This window comes from Ammospiza nelsoni, chromosome 7 (genome assembly GCF_027579445.1).
Source record: "Ammospiza nelsoni isolate bAmmNel1 chromosome 7, bAmmNel1.pri, whole genome shotgun sequence".
Lineage (NCBI taxonomy): Eukaryota > Metazoa > Chordata > Aves > Passeriformes > Passerellidae > Ammospiza > Ammospiza nelsoni.
The window spans coordinates 20,225,762-20,246,644 of record NC_080639.1 but is presented as its reverse complement, the minus strand read 5'-3'; the positions used below and the strand labels follow the sequence as shown (position 1 = coordinate 20,246,644).

At 35.5% G+C, this 20,883-nt stretch overlaps 1 protein-coding gene across 2 annotated transcripts in view; it reads left to right on the top strand.

The window, feature by feature from the left end:
- The window catches only part of GAD1 (glutamate decarboxylase 1), a 32,834-nt gene extending 13,838 nt beyond the window's left edge, over positions 1–18,996 (top strand). For both annotated transcript variants that reach the window (XM_059475621.1, XM_059475622.1), the window contains 11 exons: positions 2,703–2,815; positions 4,166–4,281; positions 4,418–4,497; positions 4,702–4,756; positions 5,731–5,847; positions 6,007–6,071; positions 9,378–9,456; positions 11,053–11,202; positions 12,533–12,640; positions 13,310–13,399; positions 14,820–18,996. In XM_059475621.1, the coding sequence (XP_059331604.1) occupies positions 2,703–2,815; positions 4,166–4,281; positions 4,418–4,497; positions 4,702–4,756; positions 5,731–5,847; positions 6,007–6,071; positions 9,378–9,456; positions 11,053–11,202; positions 12,533–12,640; positions 13,310–13,399; positions 14,820–14,993 (1,147 nt within the window). In that variant the 3' untranslated portion in view covers positions 14,994–18,996. The remainder of the gene's footprint in view (positions 1–2,702; positions 2,816–4,165; positions 4,282–4,417; positions 4,498–4,701; positions 4,757–5,730; positions 5,848–6,006; positions 6,072–9,377; positions 9,457–11,052; positions 11,203–12,532; positions 12,641–13,309; positions 13,400–14,819) is intronic.
- Positions 18,997–20,883: the final 1,887 nt, after the last annotated feature.

Below are 20,883 nucleotides of genomic sequence, written 5' to 3'. Positions count from 1 at the left end.
AGGTTAAAGGAAGATGTTTGTAAAATATAATTCTAAGAACTGACAGAAAAGGTTATTAAAAATAACCCAATCACCTCTGTGAGCTCTGGGGAACATGGTATTTGTTTTGAGTAGTGTTCCAGCACACCAGAACAAGTTTTGACCTTTATCTAGAAACTGTTCCAACCTATTACAGCTACATGAGCACATAACACAAAAGCAACCATAACATTGAATTATAGTAGGGATGTTTTTGATATGCCATTTTTTCTTTTCTACAGATAAACAATAGTTAAAATATTTATGAACAATTAAAAGTACGTGTTTTCTTTTGCAGATGAGTTTTGAGTAATCAGAACATCTGTACTCCCTTAAAATTTTAAATTATCATCAGGAAATATTACTTAAGTGTCACTGTGAAGATAATGTATAAAAATAAACATAATAAGCTTTCCCCACTGACTTGGAAATAATGTATCAATGTGCTATTCATAGCTCAATCTCTAATCATGAGACCTTCAGCATGGGAATTTCAGAATTTCATTATTCATCCAGTTCTGTAGCACAGGGCATTCTGTCACCATGCAGCAGCCAACTGAGGTTAAAAATAAAAATTATCTGGAAGTTCTGTTTATGCCCACTGTTAGCTGAGACAAGGGAATTCATGGGTGTTTTCAGTATTGTGCAAATATGCTTATGAATAGAAAATTGATGTAAAATGTTCTGTGTTTATTCTCAGACTGCTTTTTACATGCTGGCCAACAAGAGAATGGTAGCTAGAATAATTTGGTCTGATAAAGTAATTTGTCCTTTATGTGAGAGCAGAATTATGCCAGCACTGGCTTCTCCCAAGAAACCAGTTAGTACATTGTGTTAGTAACGAGCTGATACTCATGACTGTGACAGTTAATTCACAGAAATACCTGTAAATGTTGTAACTATAGGAAAATCTAATCTGCTTTTTTTTGGAGATTGATTCTAAAGTTTGATGGTTCCTTGTAAACACATTTTTGGGTTTTACAGAATTTTTCCAAATAATTTAAGTTTAAAACAAGTAAGGTGGAATGAGCTTTAACTAGACGTGATTTGTAAATTCATACCCATCAACTAATATAGCTTCACTGGCCTTGCAATTTATAAACATCTGCTATCATTTATTTCTTGTCAGTTCTTGGAGACTTAGAAAATAACTACAGAATAGAATAAATAATTAGTATTTTCTTTGTGTTTAAAGATATTCAAAATTCAGTGTGCAAGGTCTCAGGACAAAACCCAAAATGTGGTTAAACTGGTGGGGAAAAAATAATCACATTGACTTAAGAGTACCTTGTATTGAGCTACAGTGATCTATAGACTGCTGAGTTCCTGTGGACATAGGTTGATCATTCTGCCTAAATAAAAATTGGGATCTATTCTAGACTTCAGTGCTTAAAAACAAAACAACCCCAAACCACTATTAGCAGACACTGGTTTATTAATTTTGTCCATTTGTAAATAGTAGCAGCACCCAAACTTCAGATCAGTATGGAACTGTCTCTGCCAGTTCTAATGATGATAAAAACAATAAGTAGTATTTTGGCTTTGAAAATAGCAGTCACAATAATTAAACAAATTAGAAATCTTTAATATTAAGGGAATATTTTAAGAATAATGGTCGTGTTTCTCTGATGGACTAAGGACACATAAAAATTGAAGAAAATATCAACAGTGGAAGCAACCAGTGTAGCTGTAAATAAAGGACAAGCTTTTTCAGACACTTGTTTCCTTCTTAATATCATGTCTCATTCAAGTACCTGTTCTCAAAATATCTTTTTAGTATTAGAGAGACAATACAGACGTTTTGGCAAAATTATTCAAGCAGAGAATATCAGTCAAACCTGAAGTGTCAGAGTGTCATACTCTTACAGATTCCTTTAGAAATCAGAGGTTGATTTCTTCATTTCTCTCTGCTTCCTTTTCCCCCTTACTTTTTTTTCCCCCACAGACAGTAAGCAGAATTTGTTTACAGCAGTAGTAATTTGTCCATCTACCTTGATCACCAGAACAGTTGTATGGTTGTCAATTTCCATCCACATATCTGACTCTGACATCAGGGCATGCCAGGATATGTAATGTTTTTTGCCCTCATTAAGTGGATACAATAGTTGACTGCTGACTTGTTTTTGGTAATTGGTAATTAGAAAATCATCATTTGTAATTACTCTTGACAGTTATTGATCACGTTGTATTGTAGAAGTAAGTTGTCCTTGGAGATCATCAACAGAATAAATCCACATAATTAATTATATTTAAATTTTGAAACCCTAGCTCAATACTTCTAATTATGGTTTTATTTAGCTCAATGAAGTTCACTGTTTTCATAAGGACTTAGCAGCATGTTATTCCACAAGTGTGGAATTGGCACTTTGGGAAACAGTTGTTTTAAAGGACAAACTTGTACAGAAGACAGCAGCCCTATGATGTTGAACATTTGGTCTTACATTCACTATATAGAAAGCTGAAAAATATATAATACTGCAGTTTTTATTCATCAGTACTTCCAATATTGTCTTCCTGAGGATTTTTGTTTGGGTAAAATTTCAGGATCAGGACCTCAAGTTACAGGAAAACTTTTAGAAACCTCGAGCATTTTAACAAAGGATCACAGTCTGGGAATTTATCGTGTGTTTTTAGAATCTGTATCTATATTGTGCTTACTTGGTGTTTTTACTTTATCCATGCAGGTTTACCTATGAAATTGCTCCTGTCTTTGTCCTCATGGAACAAATAACACTTCGAAAGATGAGGGAGATTATTGGATGGTCAAACAAAGATGGTGATGGAATATTCTCACCTGGTGAGTTTTTCTTCTCTGTTTTGGTGGTTTGACTAAAATTTCCAAAGTTAAAATAAACATAGGCTGTGTCTGAATACTCACACTATGTGCAATTTAGAAGTAGGAATGCTTTGTTTAAACATCCCACAGAATAGTTGGGGTCAAAAATTATCTGTGTATGGCTATGAACTATGGCATTTAAAACTTGACCACAGTACAGATTTAGGCATTTAAACACCCCTTTTATGAGCTTCATTTCTGGAGGCACTGAGCAACCACAGCTCCTTTTGACTAGAAGTTCTCAAAAATCATGTACTGGTTTCTTTGGTGGTCAGCAAGGATTTGGGCTCACAGTCAGAAAAAGTTTGTGGTTGTCTGTCGCTTTCTGGGCCTCGTTATCTGGGGTATAATCTGATTGCATTCACAAGTATGACTGTGTATAAAGACCAGGACAATTTGTCTTCCCATGCAAGGAACATAAAGGCAGTGGCAGAAATGACTGGTGATGAAACATGTGAAGGTCCTGGGCCAATGTGTGGACAATGTGGATGCCCAGCAGGACTTTTCTGGGTTTGGCATGAGGGAACACCATCCTGGCACAGAGCATAAAGGACAAAACCACCTCATTTTGGAGCAGCCCACATAAAGTGCACACTCCATTCCTATCTGCTAGAAAAGTACAGATATTTCTGTGTTCTCATCAATGACAACATTTCAGAGGAAGAAGTCATCCTAGGCTTAGGAGTAAGATTGTTCTTATTAAAGCTTGAGGTCTGCACCAAAGAACTGAGCTAGTTGTTCAGTGCTCTTTTTAGCAGCAAACCAAGATAAATATGTGCTTTCCCTGTATTCAAATTCTTCAAAATTAAGTGTGAAAATAAATTAGGTGAATCATAGCCTGTGACATACCTCTTTCCCATAAGTGACTGTGAGAGAGTTTAGAAGAAGTAGCTCAGCTGTAGAAATATACCTTTCAGCATCTACTTCTACATCTACAGTAAGAAGGGATAAATCCATCCAATATGTGACATTTCTTCAATCTCAGACAAGTTAATAAGTTCCTGTTGTTCTTGCAAACAAGAAGTTTGCACAAAAGCAGCACAATGGAAGCTGAACTTTTTAGGAATGTGTTACAAAATGATAGCAATTGGAAAAGATGGCACTCAGGAAATTCTGATTGTTACTCTGGCTTTCTCGAGAGTCTGTTCTGGGCTATTCAGACAGATGCCAGTACATTTCAGAGAAATGTTTTTTCATAGCTCACTGCCACTTTCACTGCATTATGCAAATGAGACACAAATGTCTGTGGTATGATATACTTTTTGTTGTCATTATCACTATTGTATTACTCATTTATTTGTTCATTCACAGGAGGAGCGATCTCCAACATGTACAGCATAATGGCTGCACGCTACAAGTATTTCCCTGAAGTTAAAACCAAAGGCATGGCTGCAGTCCCTAAACTGGTTCTCTTTACCTCAGAGCATGTGAGCTTAATACACTGCTAATTCTTAATTTACATAAGTTTACATTTTCACAACATATGTCATAACGTGACATATGTTGTGAAAATGCTTCACCATTAAACAATCACTCCATTTCATATTCATTTGTTTGCTGCAGAGTCACTACTCAATAAAGAAAGCTGGAGCTGCACTTGGATTTGGAACAGACAATGTTATTTTGATAAAATGCGATGAAAGGTAGGATGAATGCTAAAGTTTTGATAGATTAAATGTGTTCATGTGTTAAATTTGTTTTATTGTGTTTAAGGACTGATTTAGTACAGTGTGTCAAGATGCTAATGGCCTGTTGAGAAAATCCTATTAAATTATTTCAACTGCAGCTATTATTTACATATACATTCTTTAACTTTCTTTGCCTTTCTGTTTCTGTGATAATTGCAGAGGCAAAATAATACCAGCTGATTTGGAGGCAAAAATTCTGGAAGCAAAAGAAAAGGTTTGTGTTTTAAAAAACTGGTGCTTAAATGCTTGGCTTAGTAAAATTGCTTCTTCCTTTGAAGCCAGAGTGTGGACTTTAAAGAGAACTTCATAATGATATAAATACAATAACAGTATTTTTATATGTTTAATTATACATTCATGTATTGTTTACAGAATTATCTGTATGTCTTGGTGAGGTTTCCATTTTCTGTTTAAAACCAAAAGACTTTTTAACTCTTGAACCACAACTGTAGCTCATGATTTTTAAAAATAACTTCCTGTGTGGAAGTATATGGAAACAAGCATGGAAACACAAAATCTTTTATCTAAACTTTTAAACTTAGCCAAACCCATAAAAGATTCTAGAGAGCCCTTAAAAATCCTATAGATTTCATGTAGGTAGCACGTATATTCATTAAATATAGACAATAAGATTAAATTTTTGGCATTAATTGCTATTTCTTGAATCAATGCAGTGGGAAAACCCATGGATTTTTAATAAAATAACCAAAGAGAAATCAAGTTGTTTTTTTTTTATTTCTTAACTTCTTTATATTTGGGAACTCTATGAAATAGCAGCTCACATTTATTTCATCTAATTCAAAACTGTCTCTCTTTGATCTGATAGTTTCTCATTTATTGCTTTTGTTTTAGATTGCTTTGTTCTGCTTTGTTCTGTTTATTAGTAGATAAGGACTAAAGGAACAATTTCAAGCTTTCAAATAATGACTTACAAATCATATTTAATTAATTTTTGTTTATATCACTGTAAAAGTCCCAAATTTACTTGAATATTGTTCATCTTCCACTACATTGTTTGAATCTCTTCACTGAAAGAGACTTAACAAAATAATATTCTTTATAAAACATTTTTAGGTTACAAAATGAGATAATATTTCTGAAATTATTTTCGTTTTTCTTTTTTCTTTTTTTTTTCTCTCTGAAAGTGTTTTCAATTTATAGTTGACTTTTTTTTTTTTTTTTTGGTAGGGATATGTTCCTCTTTTTGTAAATGCAACTGCAGGCACAACAGTATATGGAGCCTTTGATCCAATACAGGAGATTGCAGATATATGTGAAAAATACAACCTCTGGCTCCATGTTGATGTAAGTAACAAAAAAGTGCTGCTAGTGGGGCAAAAGAGGATCTCAGTTTACATGTTTTTTTTTCTTGAATTAAAATATTTATTACTAGACGCTGAGTAAACTAAAATCTGTTGAGCTTTTCCAAAAAAATGACTCTTCTTATTTTCCTGTGTCTTCCAGGCTGCCTGGGGGGGTGGACTCTTAATGTCCCGAAAGCACCGTCACAAACTGAGTGGAATAGAAAGGTACTACCCAGGGCCTCTTTGTAATTCTGTTCTTAAAGTACTTTCACAAGGTACAAGACACTTCAGCAATTCATGAAAATGTTCCTTTGCTACAGTGAGGAGTTTAAACACTAAATTAAACAATAGTGAGGCAAAAGGAAAAGGTTCAGACTAGGGAGATGGAAACAATGCTACAGAAAAAATCTGTGATGTACCATTGAGTGAGAGGTAAGTTTTCAGCAGATTTGAAGGAAGACAAGGATATTACTTGGCAAAAAGGAACTGAGGTTCTTCTGTGAATAGCTGTGGAGGGATCATAAGTCTGGAAATGGATGGAGAAGTATTTGAAGAAAAAAATGAAGTGTGAGACCTAGACAATCTCTGAAATGTAGGGCTTTGAGAATACCAGTGATAAGTGAGGGATCCAGGGAAGGTGTTTGAGCATGAATACCCACAGTGGGAATTTGTAGAGGTTCTCTCCTGAAAGATGTTTGCACATTTTCTGGAAAATAGAGAGTGTATGTTCATGAGTTCTGTAAATGGAACACATACATATGCTTAGTCTTATATCACTTTTATTTATACACAAACACACACACAAATAGTTAGGTGTGTACAACAGTGAGAGGAGGTAGAGACTGAATTAGCAGCAATTTTCAGGGGCAAGTTTCAGTACCTTTAAGGCTTGAAAGGACTATGATAGACAGAGCTGCTACACTTCTGCTGTACCATGGAGAAGACTGAGGTCATTTACAGGGAGGCCAGAAAGGGTCACAGATGTCACCTGTCTGAGGGCACAGGGGCCTGTGTGTTGGTGCCATGTGGGGATTACATGAAACAAGCAGGAAGCTCTTGTTGAGGTCGGAGTGAAGTCTGCAGAAAAGAGCATGTGTGTACCCCCAGGTAGGTAACCCAGTTTACCAAGATGCCCACTGAGACCAGAAGCCAGCCTTTGATTGAATTAAACTTAAAGAGGCAAAGCATTTGTATTGGTAGTGACAGCAGAGTGAGAATGTGACCCTCCCACTGGTTCTTACAATTTTGACTCAGGAGTCATTCCAGGCATAGTCTTTGGCACAGTTGTACCCATATCCAACGATGACAAGTCTGTAGAAGATGCTATATTTATATTCCCATGGCTGTGTTGATCTCTAGATTTTCTCTGAAAGCACTCAACCATAAAATGGTGCCCATCTGAAAAAAATCCGAAAAGCAATGAAGAATCACAAACTTTAGATCTTTTCCATCATTGCAGCTATCAGCCTTTGTGGAGGCAAAAAATATTTGAAGCAAGCTCTATCCATGTACTTTTAAATTAGCATTAAATTGCTCCCTTGAGTTGGTCATTCTGAATATGGCACAGTGTAAAATAGTAAAATGAGTATAGTGAGCAATGCTCTTCTTTAGGGCAAACAAACTGTCCTAGGTGTGGGCATCTCATGCAGTAAGTGAAGAATAAGTACAACATCAAGGATAGTGTATGGAAGGACTGGCAGCAAAACCATGGGGACCTTTCTGTTGCAAGGACAGCAGCATATGGTGTGGAGTACCCTGAAGCAGCAGAAAGAATCCAGTCAACATTTGCCCAGCCCAATTTACTTGTGAGTCACGGCAACATGTCTAATATTAAGTCAGCATTGCAAAATAATTTTCTTAAGATACAGAGGTTTGGTCACAGGAGTTTGGCACACCCCTTTTGACCTGAGGTCAACCCTAAGGTGTTAATTAAGGCCATAATTTCAAGTAAATACAGAAAGCAGCAGGCTATGAAGCATGAAATGATTTCTTTCCCAGTCAGCTATACAGGTTTCAGACAGGGGATGGGGCCCACATGCACGGGGTAATTGCCTGTCACGGGCCCCAGCTGGGCTCTCCTGATAACACAGGTTGTACTTGGCCAGCTTGGGCACACTGGCATGGAGGGCTGGCATGCTGCCATGGCACAGAGCTGGGACTGCCTGTGGGGGACAGCCTCTGGCTGGGGGCTGCACTGAGGAGAGAGTGACAGCTTCATGTTAACATAAACCTAATGCTCCTTGTGAGGAGCGATTTGAAATTGTCTTTGTTTGAAACCCTGAAAGTTAAATGAATGTGCTAAACTGAAGGCATGGTGTTTTCAAAAGGAAACAAGTTGTTATATAAATTCCATTTTCCTGACTGCTTCATCTGAACTATTGGTGAAGTTTTTCTAAAAGATAAGTCTGAGCTATTTATCTGCTGGTTTGCACTGCATAAGCAGCTGATGTCAGATGGATGGTGAGCTCCCCAGGTACAGCACAGGCTGCACTGTTCCTTCAGCTGAGGGGTGCTACAGTCTAATCTAGCACATACAGGGATTGGAATTGTATCTGGAAATCAGTGGTCCTCAGACTGGGTGAAGACATCACTGTGTTCCTCAAAACAGAGAAACTATGGTTGTGTCTGTGTTCTCTGAGAGCAGGGTGTAGAAGAGGAGGAAATACCTTTTAATTTTCTTTCAACTACATTGTAAAAACACATGCATAGCCCGTGAAATACAATTATGCACTTTTCTTCTCTGGAACATGCAGTGAATCAAGGGGACGCTTGGTAATTAATTACTTGGGGTGGAAAGGTCAATGGATGTGCAACGTTGGCACATTTATTTCAGTGTCACCATTAAACTGTCTAGGATAGTATGTTAAAATACAGAACATCTGTTTGAGTTGTAAATTAAGTGATCTTGTGCATTGACTTATGTTTACATGTAAGAAATTTTAAGCTTTACATAGAGAATGGTAGGATAAGATGTAAGGTTTTAGAGCCTTTTAACAGTCCACAGGCTTGACAAGCAAGGGCTGTGGCTCTAACTTGAAGAGCAGGTAAGCATGCAGAACATCTTTTTATTTCCTTTCTATTTTTCCAGCAGCTGTTCAGTAAAGAACTGTATTCTCCCACAATTCATATTAGTCCCTTAATTTTCTGACACCCCCCACTTTCCCAATCAGTACCTTGAATCGATAGAACATATCAAAGAGGTTTTGTTATTTTTATTAGTGCTATTTCTAGAAGAGAACTCATCTGGGGACGATGTTACTGTATCAGCTAATCAGTCTGATACTTATTAGCTGGTATTAGTAATAATATAAAATAATCACAAGTCTGATATTGCAATGTTAACATGAAAAAAATTCCTTTCCCAGACAGCATAGCTGGGAAAGAAGACACTTAAGAAAGCAATAATACCCATAGTGATATCATCATGGTCAGAACTCCCTGTATTTCCAGCTGAAAGCAGAAAACAAAGGTGACTGCTTCAGATTAAGTTTCTGTTTTCCAAACCTATCTGAATGTGTAATTTTTTTGCAGAGCCAACTCAGTCACTTGGAACCCACACAAGATGATGGGAGTGTTGTTACAATGTTCTGCCATTCTTGTCCAGGAGAAGGTCTGCCTTATATTTAATAATTAAACATTTTTTTTAAAAAGTAAATATCAAGCCCTTCTTTTTAAGAGGGTACTGCAAAATCTGTTTAATTTCAAAACTTCTTTTGGAAGGAATAATTGTGTGGATTTACACTGTGTTTTGGAAGTTGTTTTATCTGTCCTAGGGATTTTGGCTTTTTTAAATTAAAGTTGTAGACAACATGGGTCAGATCCTCACCTGTTGGATCTTTGCATATTCCGATAGCAACAACAGAGCCATGCTAGTGTACTTCATCTGAGAACCTGCCCCCTTGTTTCTATGATACATTGAACATAGAACCTTGGCTTTAGTACTTGGTCACAGTCTAAACTGCTTAAGTAAGAAGCAAGTTTTCACCTTACATAGTGGTTTAGAAGTTTCCCAGTTCTGTTGAAAAGAAAACATGCTGGTCTTATTATGACTCTTAGGGCTAGCATCTAGATTCTTAGTTGTCATGAATTAAAGAAAAACCTTGTGTCTTGTTTCTTTTAAGCAATACATATTTTTATTAAATGATTTTTAAAAAATCATATGGTATCACATGTGGATAGGACTAATGATGTTGCCTACTAACCTCTTGTATGCCAATTGCTACTAGAAGCACTTAGTTGAAGCAGTAATCCCTGTGCATAGAATTGGAATGGAAGAATTGGAAGCTGCAGCCCTAGGTCTGCCATTGCTCTTCCAACCAATCCATCTCTAAACTGAGGACTGCAGCATTTATTTCCCTTTGTAAAACACATCTATTGAAGGGAAGCACAAGCCTTTGTTTAGTGGCGTGCATGCTTATTGTGCCAGCTATTGCAGGATTCTGGCAAGAGTTTTTGTTCTCTGTATGAGAACTTTGATAGATGTTTTTGCATTTATGAGACACACTGGTGTCTTCAAGTTTCTTGCAAAAAGCAGTTTTAAACTCTAAAGGAAATGTGAACCATTTTAGAAACGTCACATATAAGACTTCTGTGTAACATAAGGAATTTGCTGCTTGGTGTTTCCACCAGGCATTTTTTCCAGTAGTCCCTAGATTTCTATTGGTCTGTGAACCATATTAATTTATATGCAAAAAATGTCCAGTTTATGTTATTTGTGCTTATACTTATCCCTAATGTTAAGTGTCATAAAGCTGAACAATATTCAAAGTTTAAACCTTCAATTACATTTTTCACTCCATTTTGTGTAGCAATCTGTTGCATTGAGAGACCAGAGCTTTATTCTAGTGGGTAATTTAACAAATCATAAATTTAAGTTTAAAGAACATAGGCTTATAAATTGAAGTGGTGAAAGCTAATATCACAAACTAAGTCTCCAAATTAATCTGTGAATGTTTTCTCAGGAGGGTGTTTCTGTGTGTAAAACCATATGGCTACTCAGAGACTTCTAAGAGAATCACCTTAGGTTAATGAAATTAATTTTGTGGCTCAGGTTTGCAAAACAAGGTCAGTATGTTATAATATGTCCCATCAAAGAACAATCCTCCTGTACAAGTTTGAAATACATTTTTATACATTATTAATGTGTACGTTCTCTCATGCACAAATGCCAGGTAAGTCATGTGAGTGTACATGTTTTTTGTTGTAGGGTATCCTTCAGGGCTGCAATCAAATGTGTGCAGGCTATCTCTTCCAGCCAGACAAGCAGTATGATGTCTCCTATGACACTGGAGATAAGGCAATACAGTGTGGTCGACATGTAGACATTTTCAAATTCTGGTTGATGTGGAAAGCAAAGGTAAATAACAAAAGTTTGGCTCAAAACCCAGAAATGTATTTATTTAATTTCTAAGTGTCATGTAATGGAATACTTCATTTTAACATACATGTTTGTGTCATTGCAATCTCTAAACACAGAAATATCCAAGTATTAACTTAGGAACTATGTGAATTGTAGAACAATGCTAGCTGTCAGTAAATTCAGATGGCAATTAGAAGAAAGATTTAAGTCACTAGATGAGTCCTGCAGACAAACCATAGAGTGCAGGGCACCAAAATGATCTCTTGTTGTGATGCTCTACACTTGGATAGTATTTTATGACAGATTACTTGTAACAGCAGAGCAGCCTTGATGACTTGAAATGTCATATTCATCCTTTGAATATGACATTTCAATGCATAAATTTTATAAGTGACTTTTTAACTCAAAACAAGGCCTTTTTCTGAGCAAGCATTGCCCAAGTGACGATTCCACAGTTATTCTGGTACTACTGTGGTATGCCTGGATGCATTTAAGCATGGGCTTTTGTCCAGGCTTACATGTTCACAAGATGAGGATTTATGTAGTCAAGAAAACACATTCCATTTTTGTTGCTTTATCTGCAGTCATCTCATTACTGTTATTCTTGATCTTCTGCTGGCAAAACGGGAATTCAGTTGGGTAACCTGTCCAGACTCTAATTTTTAAAATAAAATTGATATTAAATCTAATGATAAACTCTAAAATCATAAACTAATTTTCACTTTGGGAGAAGATGCTTGCTTCTTCATTAATGTACAAAGTGTACTTTAAAAAACCCCCCAACTATTTATTATCAATATTCATATACTTTTTCTGGGATTATGACCTTGACAAGATATCAGTGGGTAGGCAAGTGACACAATAAACATATTGCAGACTCTTGCTTGCTGGTTAAATGCACATTTCTAGCAAACTGTTCAGAGGAAATATTTTACTTCCCAATTCTTACACTTTCAACTGAATTCCCATTCTAAGTTTCTGGTCTTTCAGCAGCAGCTGTGAAGCCAGGACATGATATCCATAATATTTTTGGAAGCCCAAAAAATATAAAAGACCAAAAATAATCTACTAAAAATAGTGAAAGTCCTTGTTATTTTCATAATAAATTCTCTTAAAATGAGACAAACCAAACAGTGACTTACAATTGGGCCACCTTTAGCCACTATTTAACCATTGATTAATGCTACTTTTAAGTTACAAGAAATAATACTGCTAAATGTTTTCTCCCTGAAAATATTTAAGAGTGAAACTTATCTGAAAAGGTGATTGCATCAGAGCAGGAAAAAAAATGACCATTTAACTAATACCTACTTTCTTATTAAAATAGGGTACAGTAGGATTTGAAAATCAGATCAATAAATGCCTGGAGCTGGCAGAATATCTCTACACTAAAATCAAAAACAGAGAAGAATTTGAGATGGTATTTGACGGGCAGGTAAGTTTGCTTTCACATATGTGTGAGCCAAATCTATCTTCATGCTTCTCACAGTTCTTCAAGACAGCTATGCAAAACTGCTCTGATTTTCTAAAGAACTACATGACTATTGGCATCTGAGCAGATTTTTTGTCAAATACATGTGGTTTTGTACCATAAATGTCAGGTTTATCTCCTCTTCTTCCACAGAGGCCCTCTCAGTTTAGGGCATGAAGAACGCTTTAATACAACCTACTCATACTGAGATCATTAGTACATAAGTGAGAATCTGCTATTTTTACTCTATATTCTTTTGCCAGGGCCAGTACAGAAACCTTTGGATCATAGTATAAACTTCATTTCTCCCTTTGCTAAGGAAAGGAAAATTGGATTGCCCTTGCTGTGATCCTGAAAAACAGTTACTCATAGAACTGCACAAGGGTGAAAAGCACTTGCACTTCATTAGCAACCTAAATATTGCAAATGGGACAATGTATAGGGAATCTAAGGCAGCAGAGCAAGCAGCAGTACTGTAATCCATTTCTGTCTGTTTAACATGCAGGACTAGAAAAGTTAACACTATATTTTGTCTTTCATGTCTGTGATAAAATATGCTACTGACTAGCCTTTAGTGTGGGAATGAGCTGTATAATTTTTTTAATTGATGCATATGTTTCGTTCTTTTTGCAGCCAGAGCATACAAATGTATGTTTTTGGTATATTCCTCCAAGTCTCAGGGGCATGCCAGACTCTGATGAGAGAAGAGAAAAGTTACACAGGGTAAGTATTTTTGGTTAAATGTAAAAGGATAATTCCAAATTCTGAGATGTCAGTTCTCCATTGCTTGTAATGACCTTGATATTTGTTCACTTGTGTCTTTCATTTATATTGATGTTCAAGTAATGTTTTGCCTATAGAACCAGATTCAGAACATATTCGGTTATCCTGTGCTCAAAGTGTTACAAGCCTTCAAAAAGTAGCTAGACCTACAGAATCACGGTCTTCTTTGGATAGGACAGCTTATCTACAAGAGAAATAGAGGGTAATTGTTGGAAAATGCTTGGACAGGTAAAGCACATGAAAACCTGTGAGTTCCTTCTCAGATATTTATTCTGATTTTAAATGCCATTGCATTAATAATGCATTTCAGTGAAAATGAATACCCTTTGGAGGACTTTGGGATACATTTATTTGAAGTAGTAGAGGAAAGGGAAGGCATCATAGAAGCACCACCAGAAAAGACACAATGTTATTCAGGACTTGAGGGAAGCAAAATACAGTAATTTTGTAGTAGTGTTTTAGACAGAAGAGGAATGAAATACATTCAGGAGACAAAAGAATGACATCACAGTGTCAAAAATAATTGCTCTTTGTGTCTGTATGTGTGAGTGTTTGTTAAGGAAGGGAGAAGAATGAGCAAACTTGGGAGATTTTGTAGAGGATTTAATGGCTGCATCACAATGGGGGAAGAGAATAGAAGGGACTAGAAATTCCTGGGTAAAATTCCTGAGTCAAGCCAGTCCCATGTTAGATAAAGAAATTGCCAAAACAAAGAGAGAATAGAGGAAGATAGCGGTAAGAAGTAAGAAACAGCAAGAGGGATGAAATATTTGATTTAACCCTGTTAAATGTTAGAGGACATCATAAAACATTCTACAGAACAGTGAAAGAGCCAGAAATCTGACCTTGCCTGGCAGAGAGTAGAGCAGGAGAATGAAAGTCTGGATGGAAAAACTGGGCTTAGTCAATACCAAATATTAAGACTGTCAGAACATTATTCCTTGTAAATTAAACCAAGGAAGTGAGATTGTGGTAAATGCACAGTACTGCAAAACTACTGGAAGGTTTCCATGGCTTATCCTAACAAAAAATATTCTTTATTACTTAGATCTTGTTGAAAAATTTCCATTGTTGTCCCCCACCATAAAATGTTTTGAGAATACATAATATTCTCATGGAAAATATCCACTACCCTCAAGAAGGTCTGGAGTGGACATTCATACAGAAGCAGAAAATGTTTCAGCATGACAAAATCTTCAGCACAAAGAAATGAGATATACATTTAATATATAAAATTATTACACAGCAAATACTCTGGGATACTATTAATTTGTAAATCAAAAAGATGGATGTTATTGTTGTCAATTTTTCTTTAATTAGCCAATCTTATCTTTTTGTGATTTTTTTTTTTATGATAAAGGTGGCACCAAAAATCAAGGCATTGATGATGGAGTCAGGCACCACCATGGTTGGATATCAGCCTCAGGGCGATAAAGTCAACTTCTTCCGAATGGTCATCTCAAACCCAGCAGCAACCAAGTCTGACATTGACTTCCTCATTGAGGAAATTGAGAGGCTGGGGCAGGAGCTGTAGGGATTGAATGATTTATTTCTTGAATTCACTGTTTTCCAGCACTGGCTATTTTTTAAACCCAGTTCTGCAGAACATGTTTAAAGGAAATTCTGTAAGTTGCAATCTCCTAAGACATCCTTAAACAAAACAACTATAGGCTACTGAAATATATATGTGTTGGTAGATCATATTATTGAGGGAAAATGTATTATCTTGAAGTTGAAGTACTATTGAGTCTTACATTGGTCTTGTTTATTGTAGACAGCAGAAAATTAATAGATATTAAAATAGCAAATTAAGATCTCTGCACAGTATATATGTACAGTATAAATAAATATACATAATTATATATATACATACATATATATATATATATATATAAAGTGGTTATAAAGTTAGATCAAAGCCACAGCATGTTTTCCACTTTAAGAAAATTAAGTTTTCCTTCAACAACTTTGATGTGGATAATGTGCTACAAGTTTTTCTGCCAGACAGAAATAGACATATAGAAACATTTCTAAAATGTAGATTCTTAGGAGCTAAAGAAAATGTATAACAGTATTAGATCTTATTGTTGGTGCTTTTCTCACATACAAAACAGCAATCTCTAAGAGCACCTTTGAGTAAAACAGTTGTACTTGCCCTTTAGTGTCAAATCAGGGGATGACAGTAGCAGAGTCATTGTAACAGGTATATTATTGCTGTATTTTTAGAGGTTAATTTGTGTAGATTGTGTATATTATTGTTAAATTAATTTGTGTAAAAGGATTTCAATGTAATAGTTTTACAGCAAGATAACTGTTTAATTGTAGGTATCTGAAACATTTGCTTATTTATATGCAGAGATTTACCATGCTGAAGAGTTGTCTTGTATTTTCTTCCATTTGTAATGTAACCTATTTATATATTATTGAAGTTATAAATAATGTTTATGGTATTTTAGTGTCTTTGTGAGCCAAAGAAAAAATATGAAAATATTAGTCGACACTTTTGTTTAAATCCTAGTGCCCTTAAAGTATAACTTACAGATAATTTTACTGAAGATAAGGAATTCTGACATTGTGTATAGACTATCAAATTATGGGATCCCTTTAATCTATTAGAATTATTAGAAATTTCAGTTTTATTTATTGTAATGTCAGACTGTTCAGTGTTCTGAATGCTTTTCTAGTGAATATTGATTGCTAACCAAGGCCCTTGTTTTTGAGTTTTATTTCAGAACTGACCTCTGTGACCATTTGAACTAAATTCTGTGGGAGTTTTAACCACATCATTCTTTTAGTGAAATGGAATTTCACTAAAATGGAATTTGGAGCTTATAAATTAAATAAAACCAAAAGGAATCTCAGTATCTTTTAATACAGCCAGCTTGTCCCAGTAATTTCAACTGGTTAGTCTTTTCAAAGTATAGACACCAGATTCATCTGCAGCTTGGTCAATTTTAATCATTAGCTAATCAATATTACTGAGTGGAAAAGTCCATACTAGAAACAGAGTAGTGGAACAAAATGGAGATTCAATAATCCTCTGTTCACTGAGTTAGTGTCATGGTGATAAATGGAATATGCTAATTTCAAGTGTTTTCAGACGTGATTCTTTGCAAAGCAGTAATTAATGGCTTTTTTTCCCTCCCCTCCACCTCAGTAATAAAACTGAATTATTTTAGAAACTTTCAGTGAAATACAGTCATGCCGTGCAGTTTTTGTCGTCTCTCTGGCCCCTGTCAGTCCTGTGGAAAGACAGCTACAGGTAAGAGAGATTTCCATCCTGCAGGTCCCACTGGTTGTCCTTTGAGGATGGTATCTCAGGTTTGTGTTAGCACAGGGAGAAGGAAGAACCTGCTACAGTAAATGCTGTCTCCTACAGCACAGCCTTTCCAGGTTTTCATAGAACTCTTGCTTATTCCTCTTTCAAAATCTTCTGTAAAATCTTTTCTTCAAATTGAGTTGAAGCTAAAAATTATTGTAAATTTGTCACTGACCTTTAGATTTATGAGTATGACTTTCTAAATTGATCTGCATTGTTCCATATCATGAAACCCCCTAGTAATCTTACCAATACAGTATTCCTTTCATTAGATTTTTTCAAGACAGTGTTGTTGGTTTCTTGCCTTCTTGATCTCAAACCTCAATCTTGCTCAATTATAAGCCTATTGTATTACTGTGAATTCAACACTTGACATTTCCTGATGGAAATATCCATGCTGTATGACCTGAGGCCTGCAGTACTCGTGTAGTTGGCATAAACATTGACTTTAGTGCTAACTTCCATAATGTTGAATGCTATTCTTTATAGATACCAGCTATTCATCAAAACTGGAAGACCTCTCATTGAGAGCTGTTCTTAGAGTACAGGAAGAAGCTTGTTTTGAAGAAGCACATGTCACATTTTTATTTCAGACTTCTGTCTGAAATCTGATCTCAGTTTTACTTTATTCAAAGAGCAGCTACAGAAGATTGAAAAAATTCTTTCAGTCCTTCTTGTTTATGAGAAACAATATGAGCTAATATAATTAATCCAAAGAATATAACTGGTGACTTAGCTTCACTAGAGGATTTTAGGTCTCCCACACAAATGCCATGGTTCTTATGATTACCCCAGTTCTTAGGTGGGAATTTCTGATTTCCTCCATCTCCCTTGTCAATAATGGTATTACTAAAGCTCCATTTTCCCCTCAGTCCTCTAACCTTAATATTTTAACCTCAAGAACCCTATAACCAGATCACCATCTCAACATTCTAATAGTAGTTTAATGTATCTGAGCTGTTAATTCTCCTTGAAGCAAATAAATAAGGTGAAGAGAACCATCTTCATCCTGATCATGAAGCTGTAGGAAGGACCAGAATACAGCTGATGGCATTCACACAGCACACCCCTGACAGTTCTGAAATGCAGTCAGAAACAGATCTAGACCTCCTCAGTGCATGTATAATGTTTTGCTCACTAACATTTCTGCTTCTTCCTTTTATGAAGTACCTTGTGTTTTGAAGGTTAAAAGCATCAGAGGCTCTTCCTTTTGCCATTGATGGTTTGCAGCTGAGTGGGAATAATGGAGCTCCTTCTGCTTGTTTTGGAAGTGAGACAGTCAATGCATAGGTGTTGTCTCTAAAGACAGAGGGCTTAGATTTATCTTCCTGCCCTCTGCATTTATCTTGCTTTTCTGCAGTGTTGTGTCTTGACACAGATGACCACAATTGGATTTTTGCAAAGCTTTTGATTCTAACATCAGCTTCTGGGGTGTTTTCCTATGAGGTATACTGTGTTTAACAGGCACTGTGCTCGTAATAATTTCTGACTTGGTTAACTGATTTTAACAGAGCAGTTGTAGTCATTAGTGAGAAAACTCATCTTTTTTCTTATTAGGTCATTTCCATCTGAGTAATATGCCACAGCTTCTCAGACTAAGGCTCACCTGGAACTTTGCTTCTTTTAAATCCATATACTATTGACTGTGAGAGATTAGGATGTATGGATATACAGGAGTATTGACTAATGTAAAGCATTTTAATTCCAGGTGAGCAACTTTGTTTTTCTGAGGTTTAAAATACACTCTGAGCTAGCAATTTTGCCTTTAATATCACAGGGACTTTTGTCCCTGTAATCACTGTAACTTTGCATGGGTGAATTCAGGTCAATTAAACAATAGGCAAGATCTTAGCTGAACAGGTAGCTGGAGTGCTTATGAAATGATGTCATTTATTTGGAAAAGACTGACCACTGGGTAAAAATCAAGAGCAGCTGGTGATTTTGAATGAGAAAAATTCTGATTGTGTTATTAAAGGTAATTTTTAGAGAAGATAGATTATACCATTCATGGCATACAGAGAGAAGCAGGGGCCTTGGGAATAATCCAGAATTTTAAAATCATCATGAAGTTAGCTCATAATCTGTTTTTTGAATGGTGACAAACATGAAGGGATTTTTTAAACAGAATCTCTGTTTTGTGGTTTAAGAAATGTTGAAGTTATAAAGAAGTTATGCAATGCAGTTTTAATTTTTCAATAAAAGTTTATCTTAAAAATTACTAATTTGTCTCATATAATTTTTGTGAGATCTTTTGTTTCCTTAAGAATATGAGACAAAAGCCATGCAACATTGTCCCTCACCTTAAAAATAGTAAGGCAAATGTTAAGGCAACTTTTTAATTTAATTGTGGATTAAATGTGAGCTTGTACCAACAGTGACTGTGGAAGAACCACAAGCACAGAACCTTGGTCAGTTTGGACAGGATTGTTGAGGCATTAGTACTGTATGTAATATGAAAAATGTGCTTTAAAGTCTTGGATTACAGACCATGCTTTGGGGTAACCCACTATTCTCTTGTAGGAGATAAAATAATTTTAGTATTTTTACACGAAATAGATTGAAAAAATAAGAGTACATTTTGAACTCCAGTTTAATTAAAGTATAATTTTAAGGTATATATAAAGTATGATTTTTTTTTCATGGTATAGATAAATTCTGATTAATTGCTGCTCTATGCATTATCTGTAGGACTGTCATCGATGTTAACAATGTATAGGAAATTTTATTTTGATTGCTTTAGGGTAGGATGAACATCCTTCAATTAGGACGAGTTTTCTTAAGAACAGTTTTATTTTTAAGTTAAATATTTTATGAAACAAATTAGTCATGAGAAAAATACATACAATGAAACTTATTAAGTCAATTAGTGTAGCATACAAATACCATCATGTAGAGCGCTAAAAATTATGGAAGATGATTGTATTGTGTGAGTATTAAGGAATGTTCAGCTTATGCACAGACTATCCACAGACTATTCAGGAAAATGTTAGGACCACAAGAAGGCTGTGGATAGTTAACACAGCTCTCTGTGGTCAACAGAATTACACCTGCCTGGATTTCTCCTGTAATGTTTTATGATTTGCAAGCTGTGACAGTTATGTTGAGGGTGATGATACATGAATTGGGAGTACTGCTCACTCAAGAACAGGAATTAAATGAGGAAGAGATGAGAAGATGCAAGCACTATCTGAAAGCAAAAGATGAAAGGAAGGATGGCTGCAAAACATAGAAGGATTTCTGTTTCCTTTGACTATTTGAAAGAATCAGACTTTTGGACAAAGCAAGATTAAAATTTTGGTTAGAAGAAAAGGTAAGATGCAAGAAGAGGATTTTAAGTAGACCTGGTAAAGACAGAGAAAAATTCTGCTTCTCTGTTTTAATAGTTCTGTCTACTGGGGGAAAATGGAACGTTGTTTAGTAATGATGATAAAAGAAAAAGCTGAAGACCTTGAATTATTTCTGCTATGTATAAGTATTCTGTTCAGCATCTGAATGTAATTATTTCAGATTGGATAAGTGTACTTGAGATGTGTATTTGTGAATGTATTTATATGTATTGGTATAAATGAGAAGAATGGGTGCATGCCTTACATACTCAGTGTGTATCAGAAAACAAAAAGTTTTTCATGATAGTGACTGTTTTGTGTAGGATTTTTCAGGACAGTTGAAGTATAATATTGAACAAGTATATAGTGAAGGAAACAGTAAATTATCTTCCCCTACCCTTTAAAGTATGTGTGTGTTGGATATTTATATAAATGATCAAATCTCTATCATATCAAATTCAAATTCTCAAATTACATACCTTTTAACAGGATACCAGTCTGGTTCATCTACAAATGGTTGGTTTGATGCAGGAATTACTGTATAAAAATTTATGGCCTTGTGTTTTGTGGAAAGGTGTTGTGTCACAACTGGGGGAGCAAAATATGTAAGATCAATGCAGACGATAGGAAATGGAGAAAAACTAAGTTTAACATTCAAGAAAACCTGGAAAAAATGTCACTGCAAGCAAAATCAACACATGTAAGTACAATTACTTTAGCTTAGATTGTAGAAGTCTATCATCTGTGGCCACAGTGTAAGCTGGTTTGAAGCAGTGCCT